We start from the raw sequence: 17,992 nt of genomic DNA, 5'->3' as shown, positions 1-17,992 counted from the left end.
CAAGAGAAGCTGCCACCTGTGGGGAATAGGCTGCATAGCTCTTTTGACCAGCACAGAAACAAGGCATTTGGCTTCCTTCTGTGTCATAAAGTTTTTTTTAAAGGAGTTAATTTTTTTTTTAAATCAGAGAGGATTTTGAGGCAGAGGGCAACTGTCCATTCAGGAACCATTTCTGCAGACGTTTCAGATTGGAGGGATGTGGGGATGAGACTAGTATTGATTTAATAGAATTCTTCTATCCATTGAAGGAAAAGCCAAGAAATTAATTTAAGATTGAAGCTTGTTTCCAAAATTTGGTTCCGTTGAAAATACTGGGACCCAATTTCAGAAGCAGGACATAATAACAAAGACTGTATCATGCATCTAGCTCATGGCACCAAGGACAAATCCTGCCCCCTTTTGGTTTTAATTCCTAGCAGTGTTAGATCTTACTAAACATCCAGCCTTCATGCCACCTCCTAGACTACGGCAGAGCAGCTTAATGGTCAAGTCATACAGAAATTTACACTTTAGTTGATATGGAGCTCACAAGTAAAAATAATTCTAATACATAGTTACGGTGAGTTTCTGCATAAATTATTTTGATTCACTGAAGTTACTTTGTTACGTTTAGATTTCACTCCTCAATGGGATTTGGCTAACTATGTGAATGATAATTCCCCTGCAGAATTAACTTGAAGGCTAACTTGTAATGAGTCTGTGATCCTTGACAGACATCATGCCAAGTCTTGTAGACCATTCATCACTCTCAAGGATAAAGAGCAAGAGTGATAAGCGTGAGTGACTGTAAAAGATCATCACCGTCTAGCTAATGAAAATCAAGAAACTGCAGACGCTGGATATATCTGAAATAAAAACAGAATGTACTCAACAGATCTGTCAGCAAAGAGGAACAAAATTAAAATTTCAGGCTGAAAACCCTTCACCAGACCTGGGAGAGAAAGCAAGTTAGTTTTAAGTTGCAGGGTGGAGGGGAAGGTGAGAGGATGGATAGAACAAAGGGAAATCTCTGATGGAGTGGAGCTACGATTGCCGAGAGAGGCAGGCAGAGACGGCCAGAGAGGCAAGCAGCTACAGGTAGGTTAGAATGGGAATGGGATGGAGAACGAAAGTTTCAGGCGACTGGAAGTTCAAGGTCATGCCTGCAGACTGAACAAGGCACTCACCCAATCTGCTTTTGCTTTCTTCATTGTTGAGAAGCCCACATTACAAGCATTGCGGATTGGAAGAAGCGCAAGTGAACTGCTGCTTCACCTTAAAGAACCAATTGGGTCTCTGAATGGTAGGAAGGGATTAGGGTAATAGAACATGTATTGCATCTTCCGTGGTGCACTGAAAAGTACTATGAGAAGGGGAGTCGTTGCTGGAGATGTAAGAGTTGACCTAGGAGTCACAAAGGGAACAGTGCCTTTGAAATGCTGAAAGGGGTGGAAGGAATGGGGGCAAGAGAAAGATACATGATGGAATCATGCAGACGGTGGTGGAAATTTTAAACGAGATCCTTTCATTGTCTTTTGCTGGTGGAGTGGCATGTGAGGATTAAGAAACTCTATCCTTGTTCTGTCTGGGAGGAGAGAAGGTGAGAGTAGAAGTCTGGGAAATAGATGGGCCATAGTCAAGGGCTCTGTCAGAAAAATGGTAGAGGGAAATCAAGGTGCAAAGGGACTTGGGAGCCCTAGTGCAGGATTCCCTAAAGGTAAACTTGCAGGCTGAGTCAGTAGTAAGGAAGGCAAATGCATTGTTAGCATTCATTTTGAGAGGACTAGAATATAAAAGCAAGGGCGTAATGCTGAGGCTTTATAAGGCATTGGTCGGACCACATTCGGAATATTGCGAGCAGTTTTGGGCCCCATATCCAAGGAAGGATGTGCTGGAGTTGAAGAGGGTCCAGAAGAGGTTTACAAGAATGATCCCAGGAAAGAAAGGGTAAACACACGAGGACCATTTGATGGCTCTGGACCTGTACACACTGGAGTTTAGAAGGATGAGGGGGAGCTCATTGAAACCTACCAAATATAGACAGGCCTGGATATAGTGGATGTGGAGAGGATGTTTCCAGTAGTGGGAGAGTCTGGGACCAGAGGGCACAGCCTCAGAAATAGAAGGACGTCCCTTTAGAACAGAGATGAGGTTGATAGGTTTTTGATTAATAAGGGTATCAAAGATTACAGGGACAAGGCTGGAGAATGGGGTTGAGAGGGAAAAGTAAATCAGCCATGATCGAATGGAGGAGCAGACTTGATGGGCTGAATGGCCTAATTCTGCTCTTATGGAATGCAAAGGTTAGGGAAAAACAAAACTCCTCAGAGGCATCTGTTCAAAAAGTCTCATCATCAAAGCAGATACGACAGACAAGGAGAAACTGGGAGAATGGTAGCTGTGGGCTTGTAATGAATGTTAACCACTGACTTATTCCCTGAGATGCAGACAGAGAAATCCAGAGAGGGAGAAGTCTGAAATGGATCATGTGAAGATGAGACCAAGAAGGAAATCGGCAGTAATAATAATGAAATTTGAGTTTTGTACAAGTGCAGGAAGCAGTACCGATACAGTCATCAATAAAGTGGAAAGAGTTGAGGGTGGAGACCCAGGTGGGATTGAAACAAGAAAGTTCCATGCGTGGCTTGGGTCCATTTGGGTTCCCATATGGACTTTTGAAAGTGAGTGCAATGGAGAGAAAATTTGTTCAAATGTGAGAAAGAAGTGTTTAGCTAAATTTTTCTTTTTACTCAATCTATGTATCGTTCACTTTCTAGCAAGGATCAATACATTGCAATAGGATCAGAAATCTGATATTTTGACTTTATCAATCTTAACTGTATTATGGTGTTTTTTTATTAAAAACCCTGGGATTACCAAGGGAGATCCAGAAAAGCTAATATAAAGTTATAAAGCTCACCTGAGCATTGGAAACTGCATCAAGGGCAGATTCATTCACGGAGGACATGTCCACCTTGTACGTGTTGAGAGTAATATCCAGCACTGTGGATGTTGTCGCAGTTGTTAAGGTGACAGAAGGAGCAAGACAGTTATTATCACAGAGGAGAGCTTCGTGCTTCAGTGTGATTGGCTTTAGATCAGAGCTCACTGACCAGGATTCACACTCCATATCTGCAGGGAAGAATTTGAAGTACAGCTAAATTTTCCAATTTTAAGTTTGATTGCTATTAAAATGTATAATAGTCTTCCTCCTTGCATGGATTTCCTACAGTAGTATCAATAGTGGCATCCAATACCATTAAATGTGACCATTCATACAGCAGGTATTCTTTTTCTATTAGTACCATTTATGTTTCCACCTGTACATTGAGTCATTGCTGTATCTCCATAAGCTTACTATCTGCATCTTCTGACATGCAGTTGACAGCAATGATGCTTGCAAACATTGGTGAGAACAATGACTGGTCCTAGCCATGAGCTACTTGTCCAGGCATAAAATAAACATGGTACAAACACTAGCTTCTAGAATCACACCAAACTGCTGGTAATGCTACACACTGTGTTTTTAATGGCTTTATACAGGCCTTTGGGTCAGAGTGAAAATTGAAAAAAAATTAAATTGGCACAAATTCAAAATTTGAAGAAATCCACAAGGTCAACTCTCCTGCTTCCTCAGACATCTCATTAGCAAATCTGTGCGACTTCTTCAAAAGAATTCAAGGCACTACAAACTGTGAGAACATTTAATGTTTGGATTTATTGTCAGTTATTATACACTGGTTTACACTGCAAACAAGGTATGTTCCAAATTTAAGGAGGGCATGTACAGAGAACTCATTTTGAAAAGAAGATTATTGATATTCCAAAAAAAAAGCTTGACCAGGGAAGAAAGAAAATCAAAGAATACACACATAAAACACTTTAAAAAAAAAGTAAATGGGATTGGTCAGTGGTCTACATGTGCTTTTTGAATACCAGGTTCAAATCATAGTACCACATGGGCATTGCTGATATGTTTAACATATTCACAAGTGTCATGGAAAGGAACATTGGTTATTAAAAGCTGAAAGGAAATGTAGCAAATATAGAGGTCCCCTATTATCATTGCAAGTCCAACAAACTTCTTCCTTCCAAACTTCGTAACTGGAGTTCTATTTATGTTATGAAAGAAACTCCTAAATTATATTGACCTCTTAACTTGACACATTGAGCAGATTTACAATGCATATGGTTGTCCTGGCATTGAATTATTTGTCCCAGACTGTGCAGTTTAATTCTTTTTACAACTGTTAAAGCCAAAATGTTTCAATTTTATTTCTTTCTCAGTGCAGAATCTCCCACAAGAAGTCCAGTCTGATTGGGAGCTTGGCACAAGTATCTAGGCTAAAAATCTAGTTCTATTTAGAATTATGTACTAAAAGTCACCATTCCTTCTGATAACAGTGGAAAAATACTTGTCCAGGAGCATTACATTAGGGAACAACAAAATATTCTTGGCTAGTAATTCCTAAATAACTACAAAGACAGACATTACTTTGGCATCAAACTTCATAAAGGTGTACTGTTCTTCCCCTCTGTATCAATTTTGCTTATTTTGGCCAATTATGAGCATACACTGTGAAATAAGATCAACATCTTTGCTGATTTCCCTCTCCCAGACCGGACGTGATCTATTACAGCAAAACCAAAAGCATCGGACCCTTGAAAAGAATTAGCCCTGCTTAATTTCAGTAAGATGCCAACTTGGAACATCACCAGACACGTACCTGAACAGCAAGTCAGACCGGTTATTACCACTTTCATTTGACAAGGTCCCTCATGGTAGGCTAGTCCAGAAGATTAAGACACATGGGATCCATGGCGATTTGGTAGAATGGACTTAAAATTAGCTTGGCCATAGAAGACAGAGGGTAGTGGTGGACAGGCATTTCTCTGACTGGAGGTCTATGGCTATGTTGTTCTGCATGGATCAGTGCTGGAACCTCTGCTGTTTGTGATACATACGAATGATTTGGACGAAAATGTAGATGGCTAATTTGTTTGCAGACAGCACAAAAATTTGTGGAGATGTGGATAATGAAGAAGGCTGTCAACGGATATAGTAGGATATGGATGGAGATATGGCAGATAGTTTGATCCAGACAAATGCAAGGCGTTGCACTTTGGGAGGTCAAATCCAAGGGGAAAGTATACAGTAAATGGTAGGACCCTTAGGAGCATTAACGTACAGAGGGATCTTGGGGTGCAAGTCCAAGCTCCCTGAGAGTGGCACCACAAGTAGACAGTCTGGTATAGGAGTACTCCATGCTTGCCTTCATCAGTTGGGGCACTGATTATAAAAGTCAGGAAGTCATGTTGCAGCTGCATAAAAAACTTTGGTTAGGCCACATTTGGAGTATTGTGCACAGTTCTGGTCAGCACATTACAGGAAGGATGTGGAGGTTTTGGAAAGGGTGCAGGAGAAGTCCACTAGGATGTTGTCTGGATTAGAGAGTATTAGCTACAAGGAGAGGTTGGACAAACTTGGATTGTTTTCACCACAGCGTTGGAGGCGGAGGGGAGACTTGGTAGAAGATTATAAAATTATGAGAGGCATAGACAGGGAAGACAGTATTTTTCCCCCAGGGTGGAAATGTCAAATACTAGAGGGCACAGCTTTAAGGTGAGAGGAAGAAAACTTTTTTTTTAAAAAGAAAGAACACAGAGTGTGGTAGGTGCTTGAAACGCGCAGCTGGGGTAGTGGTGGAACCAGATACGATAGTGATGTTCAAAAGGCAGTTAGATAGGCAAATGAACATGCAGGGAATGGAGGGATACAGATCACGAGCAAGCAGATGGGATGTTTAATTTGGCATCATGGTCGGCACAGGCATCGTGGGCTGAAGGACCTGTTCCTGTCCTATTCTGTGTTCCATATGTGGACCATAATAGCTTAGTCCAATCTGGTCTTCATGCAAGAATGACATGACTAAAGCAAAGGGGCCATGGATAATTTCAAAATTGGACCTTACTGTTTTTGTCCTAAAGCTGGAGTCCCTAGGTCAATTCCAGGATTCCTTCCGAGGATCCCGGCTCAGATCAGTTTAAGCAGTAGAGATTTAAATTCATGTCTATTTGTTATGCTATAACTTAGTCACTGTAAAATATTCTTTGGATGTTAATCTAGTGCTTTATTAGTACATATACACGACCCTCTCTGAATGTAGTGCAAAGTAGTGCTATTATACCCATTGAGCTCCCTACAAATAAGAATAATTAGAGAAACAGGCCAGCTGAGCCTTCAAGTCAGCTTCACCATTCTTCAAGATCATGGTTAATCTATTTTCCTGCCCCATCCCCATATCCCTTGATTCCCTTAACATCCATAAATATATCAAACTCTGTTTAGAATTCATTCAATAACTGTTCCAACACAGCCCTCCAGGGTAGAGAATTCCGAAGATTCAACATTGCAAGTGAAGAAATTTCTTTGCATTTCAGTCCTAAATGACCTAACCCTTGACCATGACCGCTGGTTCTAGACTTCTCAGCCAGGGGAAAATATCTTCCCTGCATCCAGCCTGTCAAACCCCATAGGAATTTTGGAAGTTTCAATGAGATCAGATCTTATCCTTTCAAGCCACTGAGACTAAAAGGCCCAGTCAACTCAATTCTCCTCAAAAGGCAAACCTGCCAACCTGGGAACCAGCCTGGTGAATCTTCGCTGCACTTACTCTATAGTGAGCATATCATCTTTTACATAAGGAGACCAAAACTGTGCATGGTACTCCAGGTGCAGTCTCACCAAGACCCTATGTAAACACAGTAAGATTTCCATCACTCAAATCTCCTTGTAAAGACCTACATACCATCTAAGTGCTTTGTTGCACCTACACATTTACCTTCAGTGACTTGGTAGAAGGAAACCTTGGTGGCTTTCAACATCAACATTTCTCAAAACAGTCACAAATTTATAATACTCTGCTTTTCTGTCTCAGGCACCGAAGTGGATGACCTCAAATTTTGTTTCATTTACCATCTTCACACTGAGCTCATCTATATTCCTGTTACGCCTCATTATACTTTGTATTATCTATCGCCAATACCAATGTTGGGGATTACTACTAGAATCCTCTGAATGGATCATTTTCACTTGCAGAAATATTTATCACATATTAGATTCAGATCATAATATCCCCAATCAAAATTACTTCTGATGCAAGTAAGATGCAAATCAAAGTAAGTGCATTGTTTTTCCTTTAGAAGTATTCAAAATCCATTTTAATTCAACATCACATCTGAAGCAAACACAATACAAGTACCTTCACTAAAGTCATCTTCAGTCGAGAGCTGTGTGAGTGGAGACTGCGGTCGGGAGTCACCTGCTAGGGAGTAGCTGTGTTCAGCCTGAATATGTGGAGCGGGTGAGAGCTCTGCATCCATCAGCTCACTTTTATCAGAAAGGAAAGGATCGTTGAAGAGATGGCCCAGCATATCCTTGGAAAACTCATCCAACATCTCTGTGAAGTGCTGTGGAACAGTGCAGGAGATGAAAAATTTTAAAATCTTTGAAGTATACGTAATAACCAAAGCTTTAAACTTTGTCATGGTGACATTTTCAGGAAATATAAAATCAATCATATAAAAACATCCAAAAGCCCAACATATTAGCTCAGTTTTTCCCTCCCTTCTGACAATGCCTAATCTGCTAGGCCTTTCCTATAGTCTTGACCTGCATTTCACAGCTTCAACATATTCTTCTAATTGTTTTCTTTCTAGCTTCCCTGTTAACCATCAACCAGATGGCTTCATCAACAGCTCAACACCATGGTCTCATCCTTGGAGGTATTCCCTTTGACTTTCCTCCCCTACCCTTTCTACATCTTAAATCTGACATGTTCTCTCTCATTACCGGTTCTGACATTAACTGTTCCTACTTCCACAGATGCTGCCTTACCTGCTCAGTGTGTCTGTTTTTATTTCAGATTACTGAGTGTGTTAGTTACAAGCTATTGCTGCAGCTTTGCTGTGCCGTATGTTACCACTGGATTAGAATGAGTTTGAAAGAATAAAATAAATCACTGAGAAAATTTTCAATCAATTTAATCAATGTTTGTGCTTTCCTGGTTTAAAAATCGAGAATTGACCACTGGTTCAAGTACTGTACTGCATTCTAACTGCAGAACCCAGAAGTTGTTTTTGCATACCCTGAAGCTATAAGTGGAATTTTCTGATTACTTCCTATTTAGTGTTTAAATATGATTCAAGAAATCAGATGAATGTGCACAAAGATTAAATGTAACATTTTTTTTAAAAACACCACCAAAGAGTGTTCCTGAGACAGTTCATTAGATGCCTGATGGTCGGAGTGGATTTGGTGGGCTATGATTAATTTACAAAATGTGCAATCTGAAGATTTTCCAATCTGTAACTTGATGAGAAGTAGTCTCCCTTTGGTTAAGGAATAGTAATTAAATGATACAGAATATATGCATCATCCAAGATTAGAATCTCTCAAGTAGCTTTAACTGCTCTTCACTTTGCAAGTTCACCCAGAAACTTAAAGATATGATTACCAAAATACCATTTGTGTTGGGAATGCAGATAAGATTCAGGGATTTTCTCCCAACTCCAATCACTCTCCCAAAAAAGTGTTAGGGCTTCACTCCAAACTGAATAAGGAAACTTGACATTCAATAATCTTAGAAAATTGAGACAAGACAGCACTTCAAGTGGTAGGCACTAATCACCTCAAAGTTTAACCACCTCCCCCACCACCAACATCCTGGTGAGGTGTTGAGTGAGGTAGGTCACCACTGACCAGAAGTTTAACTGGACCTTGTACGTAAATAATGTGGCTCCCAGAATAGATTAAAAGTTTGGCATTCTGTGGCGTGGATGACTTTCTGAATCTCCAAAGCCATCACGTACAAAAGATACACGTCGGGAATATGACGGAATCCTCTTTACTTGCCTGAACGTCGCTCCAATAACAGTTATCTAAAGACCATCCAGGACAAAGCATGTTCATTGATCACCACCCAATCTTCAACATTAAGATATTTACTCATCTTATTACTGGCAGAATGTAGCAGCAGTGTGCCCCATCTATAAGGTGCACTGCAGCAACATGCCAATACTTCTTCAGCAGCACTTCCCAAATTTGGGACCTCTTCCACCTTCTAGTACAAGGACAAGAGATGCATGGGAGCTCCTCCACCTGTGAGCTCCCCTCCAATTCATGTAGCAACTGGACTTGGGAAATACATTGAAATATATCATATAACATGTGAAACATATTTAGCGCTGATGAGTCAAAACCCTGGAAATCCATTCCAAGAGATGGTCTATTTTTGTCATCAGGAGGTCTGCAACAGCTCACCTTGCTATATTATCAATACAACTAGAGACAAGTTATTAATGCTGATCTTGCCAATAACACAAGAATGAAAGAAAAAATATGCATGGCGGCATATTCAGAAACAAGCAAAAATATGTTGGAAATTTTGCTAGACGCACAGCCTGATTGGCATCACATACTGACCCAAGCTTCAGTTCTATATGTAATATTTTCTACGTTACAGCAAATTACTCATTTTTGAAGTGTGGTGTAGTGCTTTGGGACATTCTGTTAAGGAACAAGGAGGCTGCTATATAAAGCAAAGTCTTGCCCTTGCCTATGGCTGGAGCAAAATTCTAACATTGACTTTGAAGGTTCACGATGCTTTTCTGGAGGGGGAGTTTGTCTCAAAGTACCTCCATCTCCATTGGATTTGAGTTGTGTGCAGATGTGACGATACAGTCCTTTGTTTGATCGGGGTTACAGTACTCACAGATAGAAGAAGATTTGATTTGCTAGATATGCATTAAAATTTCATATGCTTTGCTCAGATGTGGTTTGGAACTTCACATGCCAATTGACAAACCTGTAGTATTAACTCAGTTTTATTTCCCCTCCACAAATGCTGCCTGATCTACTGGGTACTTCCAGGATTCTCTTGTTTCAGATCTCCAGCCAACAAGTTCCTTTGTTTCTTTTGTCCGTTCAGCCGCTGACACTGAAAGTAATTTTGTTGCTGTGGCAACCTTAGTTTCCACCTTACCACAGACATTTCCTCTCCACCCCTCCCCATCTCTGCAACTTAAAACACGCTTTTATTCTCACTGTATCAGCTTCAATGAAATTCTTCTCTCCACAGATATTGACTGACCTGCTGCATGTTTCCAGCATCTTTTATTTTTAGCTTAGGAATCTTTTGATGTCGGATTGGTTTCTGGCTAGGTTCAATTTCAATTGACATCATGGTTGAAATTGACAAGGAACAGCAGAGGATCAGGAAGGACTTCTTAAAGCCATATAGCAGATGGAGTCTTCAATGAGGTATTGATGGATAGGCATTTGTTTGTGAACTTATTAATAAAACTTACTTATACATGTGTGAATTGCTGACACTTTTTATGATTTCAGTGTGTTGGAGTATTTGTACACAACTCAAATCCAACAGAGATGGAGGTATTTTTGAGACAAATTCCCTCTCCAGAAAAAGGTCATGAACCTTCAAAGCCAATTTTAGAATTTTGCTCCAGCCATAGGCAAGGGCAAGGCTTGAATTTATACAGCAACTTTCTTGTGGATGGATAGAGTGGAGAAATTTGTAAGTATTTTTGGTGCCATACTGAATCTCCTCAAATGCCTAACAAAGTAGAGCCGCTGGAGTGCCTTCTTCGCAATTGCATCAATGTGTTGGGCCCAGGATAGATCCTCCAAGATGTTGACACCCAGGAACTTGAAGCTGCTCATCCCTTCCACCGCTGACCCCTCAATGAGGACTGGTGTGTGTTCTCCCCACTTCCCTTTTCTGAAGTCAATCAATTCCTTGGTCTCGCTGCCATCGACAAATCTCAAGATGGGTCACATTTATCAAACTGAGATCAACTAATTATATGGCTCTCCAAGCTGGTGCTGCATGTGAAGTTGCTCTGCCTACTATGGCCATTTTTTGTTAACCAATCAATACCCAAAGGTTCACCTTTGGGATAAGATCAGAAAGCCAAGTAACCACAACAATTGACTACCCTCTGAATCTCCTTATTCTCATTGATGTCAGTACAAGTGATATGCCTGGTAAAATACTGAGAAAATTTGCCTACACTGATGTCATAGCTTCTGCTATGCTGACAAAACCCAACGACCTGGAGGGCCCCTTGACACCAGAGTCAACTACAAAAGCTTAATACTGCCAGAAGTGGAGGCTGCGACCAAACCCAGGAAAGTTCATGCTTGCTACATTCCACCACGCAAACTGCCCAACTACAATAATCAACAATGTATTCTGTCAAAAAATAATGCCAAAGCCCTTGAAGTGACTTCTGACAGGTCACTGATCATTCACAGCCATCTGCGGAAGCTGCAACCAAGACCAGAGCATGAGTTAGTATTATGTGGAAAATTTCAGGCACGACACAGGAAGTCAACACCTGATATAGAGGCTCCAATGCACAGGATTGCAAGAGGCTGCAGAGGGTTGTAGACTCAGCCAGCTCCATCATGGGCAAAACCCTCCCCACCATCGAGGACATCTTCAAGAGGCTGTGCCTCAAGGCAGCATCCATCATTAAGAACCCTCACCATACGGAACATGCCCTCGTCTCATTACTACCATCCGGGAGGTGGTGTAGGAGCCTGAAGACCCACACTCAACGATTCAGAAAAAGCCTCTTCCCCTCTGCCATCAGATTGCTGAACAGTCCATGAACACTACCTTGTTATTCCCTTTTTATTGCACTATTTAGTTTTGTAATTTATAGTAATTTTATGTCCTTGCGCTGTACTGCTGCTGCAAAACAACAAATTTCACATCATACAATTCAGTAATAATAAATCTGATCATGCACAATTTCTGTCTCAAAGCTCGTTGTCAAATGCAGCCAGAACTTGGTTGCAACAGGTTTATTGGGACCAAAAGAGTGCCCACTCACTGGGGAGAGAAGCACTGGCAACAGACCATGCGTTAAAGACATCTTTGTGCCAAGCTTTTTTTTATTTTTGTTGTCAGCAACCACCAGAGGGAGCTGAGTAATGGAACCACAACAACTGTCTCGTAATGAATCCTCTGGGTATTACAGGGAGAGCAATGGATTTTTCCAGTTTTGGGATGGCAAAACTGAACGATGGATAATCAACGTTGTCACCAGAATGATGGATATCAACGCGTCTATGACACCAAAGGAACCTCAGGAGACATTTGTGGGCCTTGGAAGTCCAATAGGGCTCTGCCCTGAAGATGGATTCTCTTGCAGTCCATCCTGTTAAGTGGAATACCACAAGCAAATCAGCAAATGAAGAACAAAAAGATCCCCACATCAACAGAGCAGGTTTAAAAATCATCAAAAATCTTTCTTGCTGATAATGTAAGACAATACTTCTTCATTACTGCCGGCCTTTTCTGCTTTATTTAACAGAACAAATAGAAATACGAGTATACTACCGGCCCTAGCACCTGCTCTACCATTCAATAAGATCATGGCTGATCTCGTAACTCAGCACCACTTTCCTTCACTAACCCAGTAGTCCTTTGATTCTCTCATCATAAATAATACTTAAAGCAGAGGATTACTTGTCAAGATATCAAATATTCCCATCTCATAATGAAGACTGAAACAAACCTGTTTCCAGAGAATAAAGAATAGTAGTTATTGTGCCCTGGAGCATCTACATTTCACAAACTGCATCCTAGCATGAAAGAGTCTTCTGAAAAATTCCAATGCACTCCCTATGCACAAAATCTAATGAAGACATTTTCTCTTGTGCATAGCTTGAGACCAATGACTTGTGTAGATTTGTTTGTACACTAACTGTGATTAGCGTTGGCGAATAGGTTAATATAGGTGACAAATGTGCTGAGATATGAAGAAAATCTTATTTGAAGATGCAGTTTTAGAATGTAGTTCTGGAGGCCAATTTTTGATCATTGTAATTTCCAAAAAGCAGCTTGGCTTGAAGTTGTTAACTATAGGTTTCGCGCACAAACAGGGCAGCACAGTAGTGCAGATAAGTACAGCTGCTGCCTCACAGTTCTAGCAATACCAAATTTAATCCTAACCTTCAGTGCTGTCCATGTGGAGCCTGCATGTTCATCCCGTGACCGCATGGATTTCATAGAGTTATACTATGCAGAAACAGGTCCTTCAGCTCAGCACACCCTCAGGTGGTCCAGTTTCCTCCCACAGCCCAGAGGTGTGAGGGTTGGTAGGCTAATTGGCCACTGTAAATTATCCCCAGTGGGTAGATGAGAGGTAGAATCTGGGGGAAGAGTTTGATGGGAACATAGGCAGAATAAAATGGGTTAGAGTAGGACTAGTGTAGGAATGGGTGCTTGATGGTTGGTGCAGACTCAATGGATCAAAGGGCTAATTCCTGAGCTGCGTCTCTTTATGACTCTACGACTCTATTTTGTGAAAAGAAATGAACATTTCCATTGCCTGTTCTAAATCAGTCCTGAAAAAGGACTGCAAATATCATTGTGTAGGAGGAGAAAGTGGAGGTTGGGGTGGGGAGGTGTAAAGTGGTTGGCATCAAGTTTAAGAGCATTGGATCCACACTTGTCAAAATAATTTTTTCCATTAGCTGTGGCAACCAAATTGCTTTTTTTTGTAAAAAGAGAAACAGTCCATTTGGGTTTCAATAAAATTGATACATTTCAAATCCACAAATTTGAAAAGGTTTTGAATTGGAGGTGGTACATTTTTTTTAAACTAATGATAAACTTGCAACAGCCATTAATATTATCTGAAAGTGCAGTAGACACACCAAGTTTCAGATTTAAATAAAAACAGGTCTACCGTGCTGGATGAATGTAGCATTTTTCATCTGTGTTACATATTAATTGTTCTAACTGTATAGTCCCTCTTCAGCTAAAACAGAAGGGAAGTAATCTACAAAAGTTATAAAAATGTTTTTAAAAAAATCAATTAATTCAGATGTGCAGTTTTATAGACCCTAACAATCAGTGAGTTTAAATCTTGGCTAAATAAAATTAAGAACATCCACTAGAAACAAGTTAAGAAAATTGCAAATCTTGCCCAAACAGGTTAAAGGAATTTGGAACATCTGTTCAAAATACGTAATGTCTGCTGTGCTTGAGCTTTGTCCAAAATATTTTCTGCATTTAGTATCAAAGAAACTCCTATGATCATGGCTTTGCTCCTTCTCTAGTACTGTGGTGTTACTCAGACTTACCAGAAGTGGCAAGGTGGAACCAAACTTCAGAATGTAGTGCATCCCACTCAATACAAAAATAACTAAAGCTTTCCAAATGATCTTGGTAATACACAACAGATAGTTCACAACATAAATGGAGTTTTTTTAGATCCAATTTCCAATCATTTTGACCTCAGAAAGGTTGAAGAACAGCATTCAGCTGGGGCACAGAGTGGACAGCAGGGCCATTTCCTGAACAATTCCAAATCCACCAACATCAATACCCTCTCCTAAACCAAAATCCCCAGCATCAAGTTTCTGATTACACTCAGCCAGCTTCAAAGGCTGGGCCACATAGTTCACATGCCTGACACCAAACTCCCAATTCTGAATTATGTTGCGATTATGATCAGAAGGGCAGAGAAAACTCAGGAAGTTCTCAAAGACTCATTCCGATAATGTAACATTGTCACCAGCTCATGACTAATTAAAATGGAGAAGCAGCATTTAGAAAGGCATCGAGAAGCTAGTCTTTTCTTTGGGAGCACAGGGAAACCCTAATAAAATAGAACTTCACTTTCTTTCTGCCTCAGATGAGACAGAATCTACTGATCTCATAAAGAGCTCTGCAGCCATCTCACCCACAGAACAGAAATCAGTCATCCTTCTCCCCAAGGAACTGATAGAGAAGATGACACACCTTAATTTGGAACAAAAACAAAGCATACTGGAAATACTCAGCATGCTCAGGCAGAATCCCAATGTTTATAGTATCAGCTGATTAAGAGATTAATGTCCTCTAAATGTCCTCATTATCAACCAGACAGCGCTGACATCATCAGAGTTACCCAGGCAACACTGGTCTCACCCTCACAGAGATATTCCCTTTATCCTGTCAATCAGCCCTCCATCAATTTTGCAACTTATAAACTTAGTTTCTCACTTTCCCCACTATTGATGAAGGTCAACTTGGTGCTCTTTTTCTCTCTCCACAGATGTTGCCTGACCTGTTGTATGTTTCTAGAATTCCATGTTTTTATTTCAGATTTCCAGCATCTGTAGATTCTGATTCTCAATGTCTGTAACAGGGTGGAAAACAAGGTCACCATGGTGACACAATGTGTTTGGTGCCATTGAGTTAGTAGAGGAAAAGAGAACATACTGGGACTGTGAGATATAGAACACAGCAGGTTCCTGAAATCTGAAAGAAGAGTAAGCTGGAAATATCCAGCAATCAAGTAGCATCTGTGGAGAGAGAAAAACAGATAATGTTACAGGTACATGATCTTGCAACACCAGGTCTGACACAAACAGGAGGCCAACCATCTGATATTGTTGGATTCAATAGAGTCCCAAGGCCTGCAACACTGGAGCTGACTTGCACTTCCACGGTGTCAAGTCCTACTGAATTTCAGTTAACCAAAGAGGATCAAATGTACATCTTTCTCAATTCCATTGGACTGCCAAACATCTGCAGAATTGAAAATAAAAGACTGGCTAGCTAGAGATGTGCTTTTCTACCCCCCCCCCCCCCCCCCACACACTTTAAAATTCCCGTCAGAGTAAGATTCTTTGAGGATGATCAGTTGAAATTTTTCAATGAACTAGCAGCAACAGCTGATGGTGGGAATGTAACAGATAATGTTTATAGATATTTTCTTCATCAATGTCTACCTTTGCTGAGAGGTGGTCCCCGAGAAACGAGAAGTGGTCCACTTTTTCCAGTATCATCATTATTATAGGGAGATGTTGGGTCAGGGACAGGTTGGTAGATGACCTTTGTTTTGTGGATGTTGAGCGTAAAGCCCACTCTCGAATGCTGCAGTGAACAAATTAGTGAAGAATTGAAGCACAGCCTCTAAACATGTGCAAATGCAAGCATCGTCTATGGCTGTAGGTGAACTTCATTCTGAATATAGTTCAGTAGCTTCCCATTAATTCTACGTCAGTTGGAGGCAAGGTGCAGTATTGCAGCAAGATAGATTGTAGTAGTATTGGGATAATGATTTAGCCTTACTTGATGCAGTTCTGCAATGATATTAGCTCTGTTGTGGACCTGTTGGCTAGGATTACAGCCTGCACGCCATCATGAAGCAAATATAAAATGGGGATGGATTTCTGCATGCAGCCATATTTAAGGAGGGTACTGGACAGCCCTCTCAATTCAGAGTCAAAGGTTTTAGTGAAGTTGAAAAAAAGACCATGTGTAGTGGCTGATACTACTCCCTGCATTTCTCTTGCAGTTGTTGAACAGAGAAGATCATTTTCACTGTTCCTCCAAATACACAGAATCTACAATGCAATACAGGGAACAGACTCACCACGCACACTCCATTAAGGGTTTGTTTGTTGTTGTTGGGGCAGTCCATGAGGATCCTAATGCTCCAGGTCCCAAACAAAGCTGGCAGTATGCAATTTCTTTTAACATGGTGGAGCTGTGCACGCCAGCTATTGTACAGTCTTATCAGAGTAAGGCCTTGATCCAGTGGTATGAGGGACTACAAGTGGAGACTATATGCTTTGCATGAATATTAATTCCTGCACACTGAAGGCCATATGCATAGGCATTCTCAACACAGACACATGCAAGTTAGGCAAAAATGCTAACTTTTTCCAGTATCACTGTGATCCATTGCAGGAAAAAACTTTAAGGCCCACTGCCACCTCCTCAATCTACCTCCCCACAAATCCTCAGTCCTCTTGTCTGGGTCTCTTTTCTTGGTTTCTCCCCATTCCACACACATCACCCCACCCCCCAACAACCCCCCCCCCCCCCCCCCCCCCCAGCACTGTTCCAACCTCCTCCAACTCCGTATTTCCTTATGACATAGGAAGTGGCCATTTCTGCACATAAAGTCTATGCTGATTCAATGAGCAATCCCATTCCCTGCCAATTTTCCCTCAGTATTTATTCTCCCCACATGCCTATCACTCCTCCCAGATTCCAGCATTCACCTACACATTAGGGTGCAATTCACAATGGCCAATTAACATACCAACCCACACTCTTTGGTATGTGGGAGAAACCCAGGCATCTGGATGAAACCTATGTGGAAGGACATGCAAACCATACAGACAGCACAGGAGCTCGGGACTGAACATGGGCCACTGGAGTGGTGAGGCAATAGTTCTACTGTGCTGCTCCTCAGACTTCCTCCTCTAGCCCTTCCACTTCTGATGTATATTAATGACTTAGACATCTGTGTGCAGAGTGAAATTTGCTGATGACAGAAAAGTTTGTAAGTGTGATAAACATGAAGTGGCAATGGATTGCAAAAGGACATTTATACTTAACACAATGGGGAGAATGTGGCAGATGAAATTTAACGCAAACAAACATGAAGTGACACACATTGGCAGGAAGAATGATACCACATAGAATAAAAAGCACAGCTTTAAAAAGTGTACAAAGTCATGACTGGATCTGGTAGGCTAAATAAAGAAAAACTGCTCCTTTTGGCTCAAGGACCAGGGGCACAGATTTAAAAGTTTTGTACAAAGGACATAGGCGATTACAAGGAAAGACCATTTTCAAGGCAGCGTGTTGTCCTGATTAGGAATCTGAACCCTCACATTTTTCCTGTTGTTTCTTGACTGCTCAGTGTATGATGATTTTCCCTGACACTGCTAAGTTTTCCTGCAATGGATCACAGCTGAAGAAATGCAATTAGTGGTCACCTTTAGCAGCAGGAGAAGAAAAGGCAAAAGTGAAGGGAAAGGCTCTAAGTGTCATACCTTCCAAGAATTATTAATATTAAGTTTATAAATGTATCAACACATCTGCCAAAAAAACTGCCATGAAACAGTTTCTCCACCGAGTTTATTAAATATTGTACTACAATTCCTATTGTACAACAACTTCAGTTTGAATAG

The 17,992-nt window shown here is 40.9% G+C and overlaps 1 protein-coding gene across 1 annotated transcript in view; it reads right to left on the bottom strand.

Annotated features, from left to right (window-relative positions):
• The window catches only part of LOC127578334 (cyclic AMP-responsive element-binding protein 3-like protein 2), a 64,073-nt gene that overhangs the window by 31,800 nt on the left and 14,281 nt on the right, over positions 1-17,992 (bottom strand). The window contains exons 2-3 of the mRNA XM_052030239.1: positions 7,242-7,449; positions 2,900-3,111 (exon numbers count right to left, since the gene is read on the bottom strand). Of these exons, the coding sequence (XP_051886199.1) occupies positions 2,900-3,111; positions 7,242-7,449 (420 nt within the window). The remainder of the gene's footprint in view (positions 1-2,899; positions 3,112-7,241; positions 7,450-17,992) is intronic.

This window comes from Pristis pectinata, chromosome 15, assembly GCF_009764475.1.
Source record: "Pristis pectinata isolate sPriPec2 chromosome 15, sPriPec2.1.pri, whole genome shotgun sequence".
In the NCBI taxonomy this organism is placed as follows: Eukaryota; Metazoa; Chordata; class Chondrichthyes; order Rhinopristiformes; family Pristidae; genus Pristis; species Pristis pectinata.
This window is presented reverse-complemented; position numbering and strand designations above follow the sequence as displayed.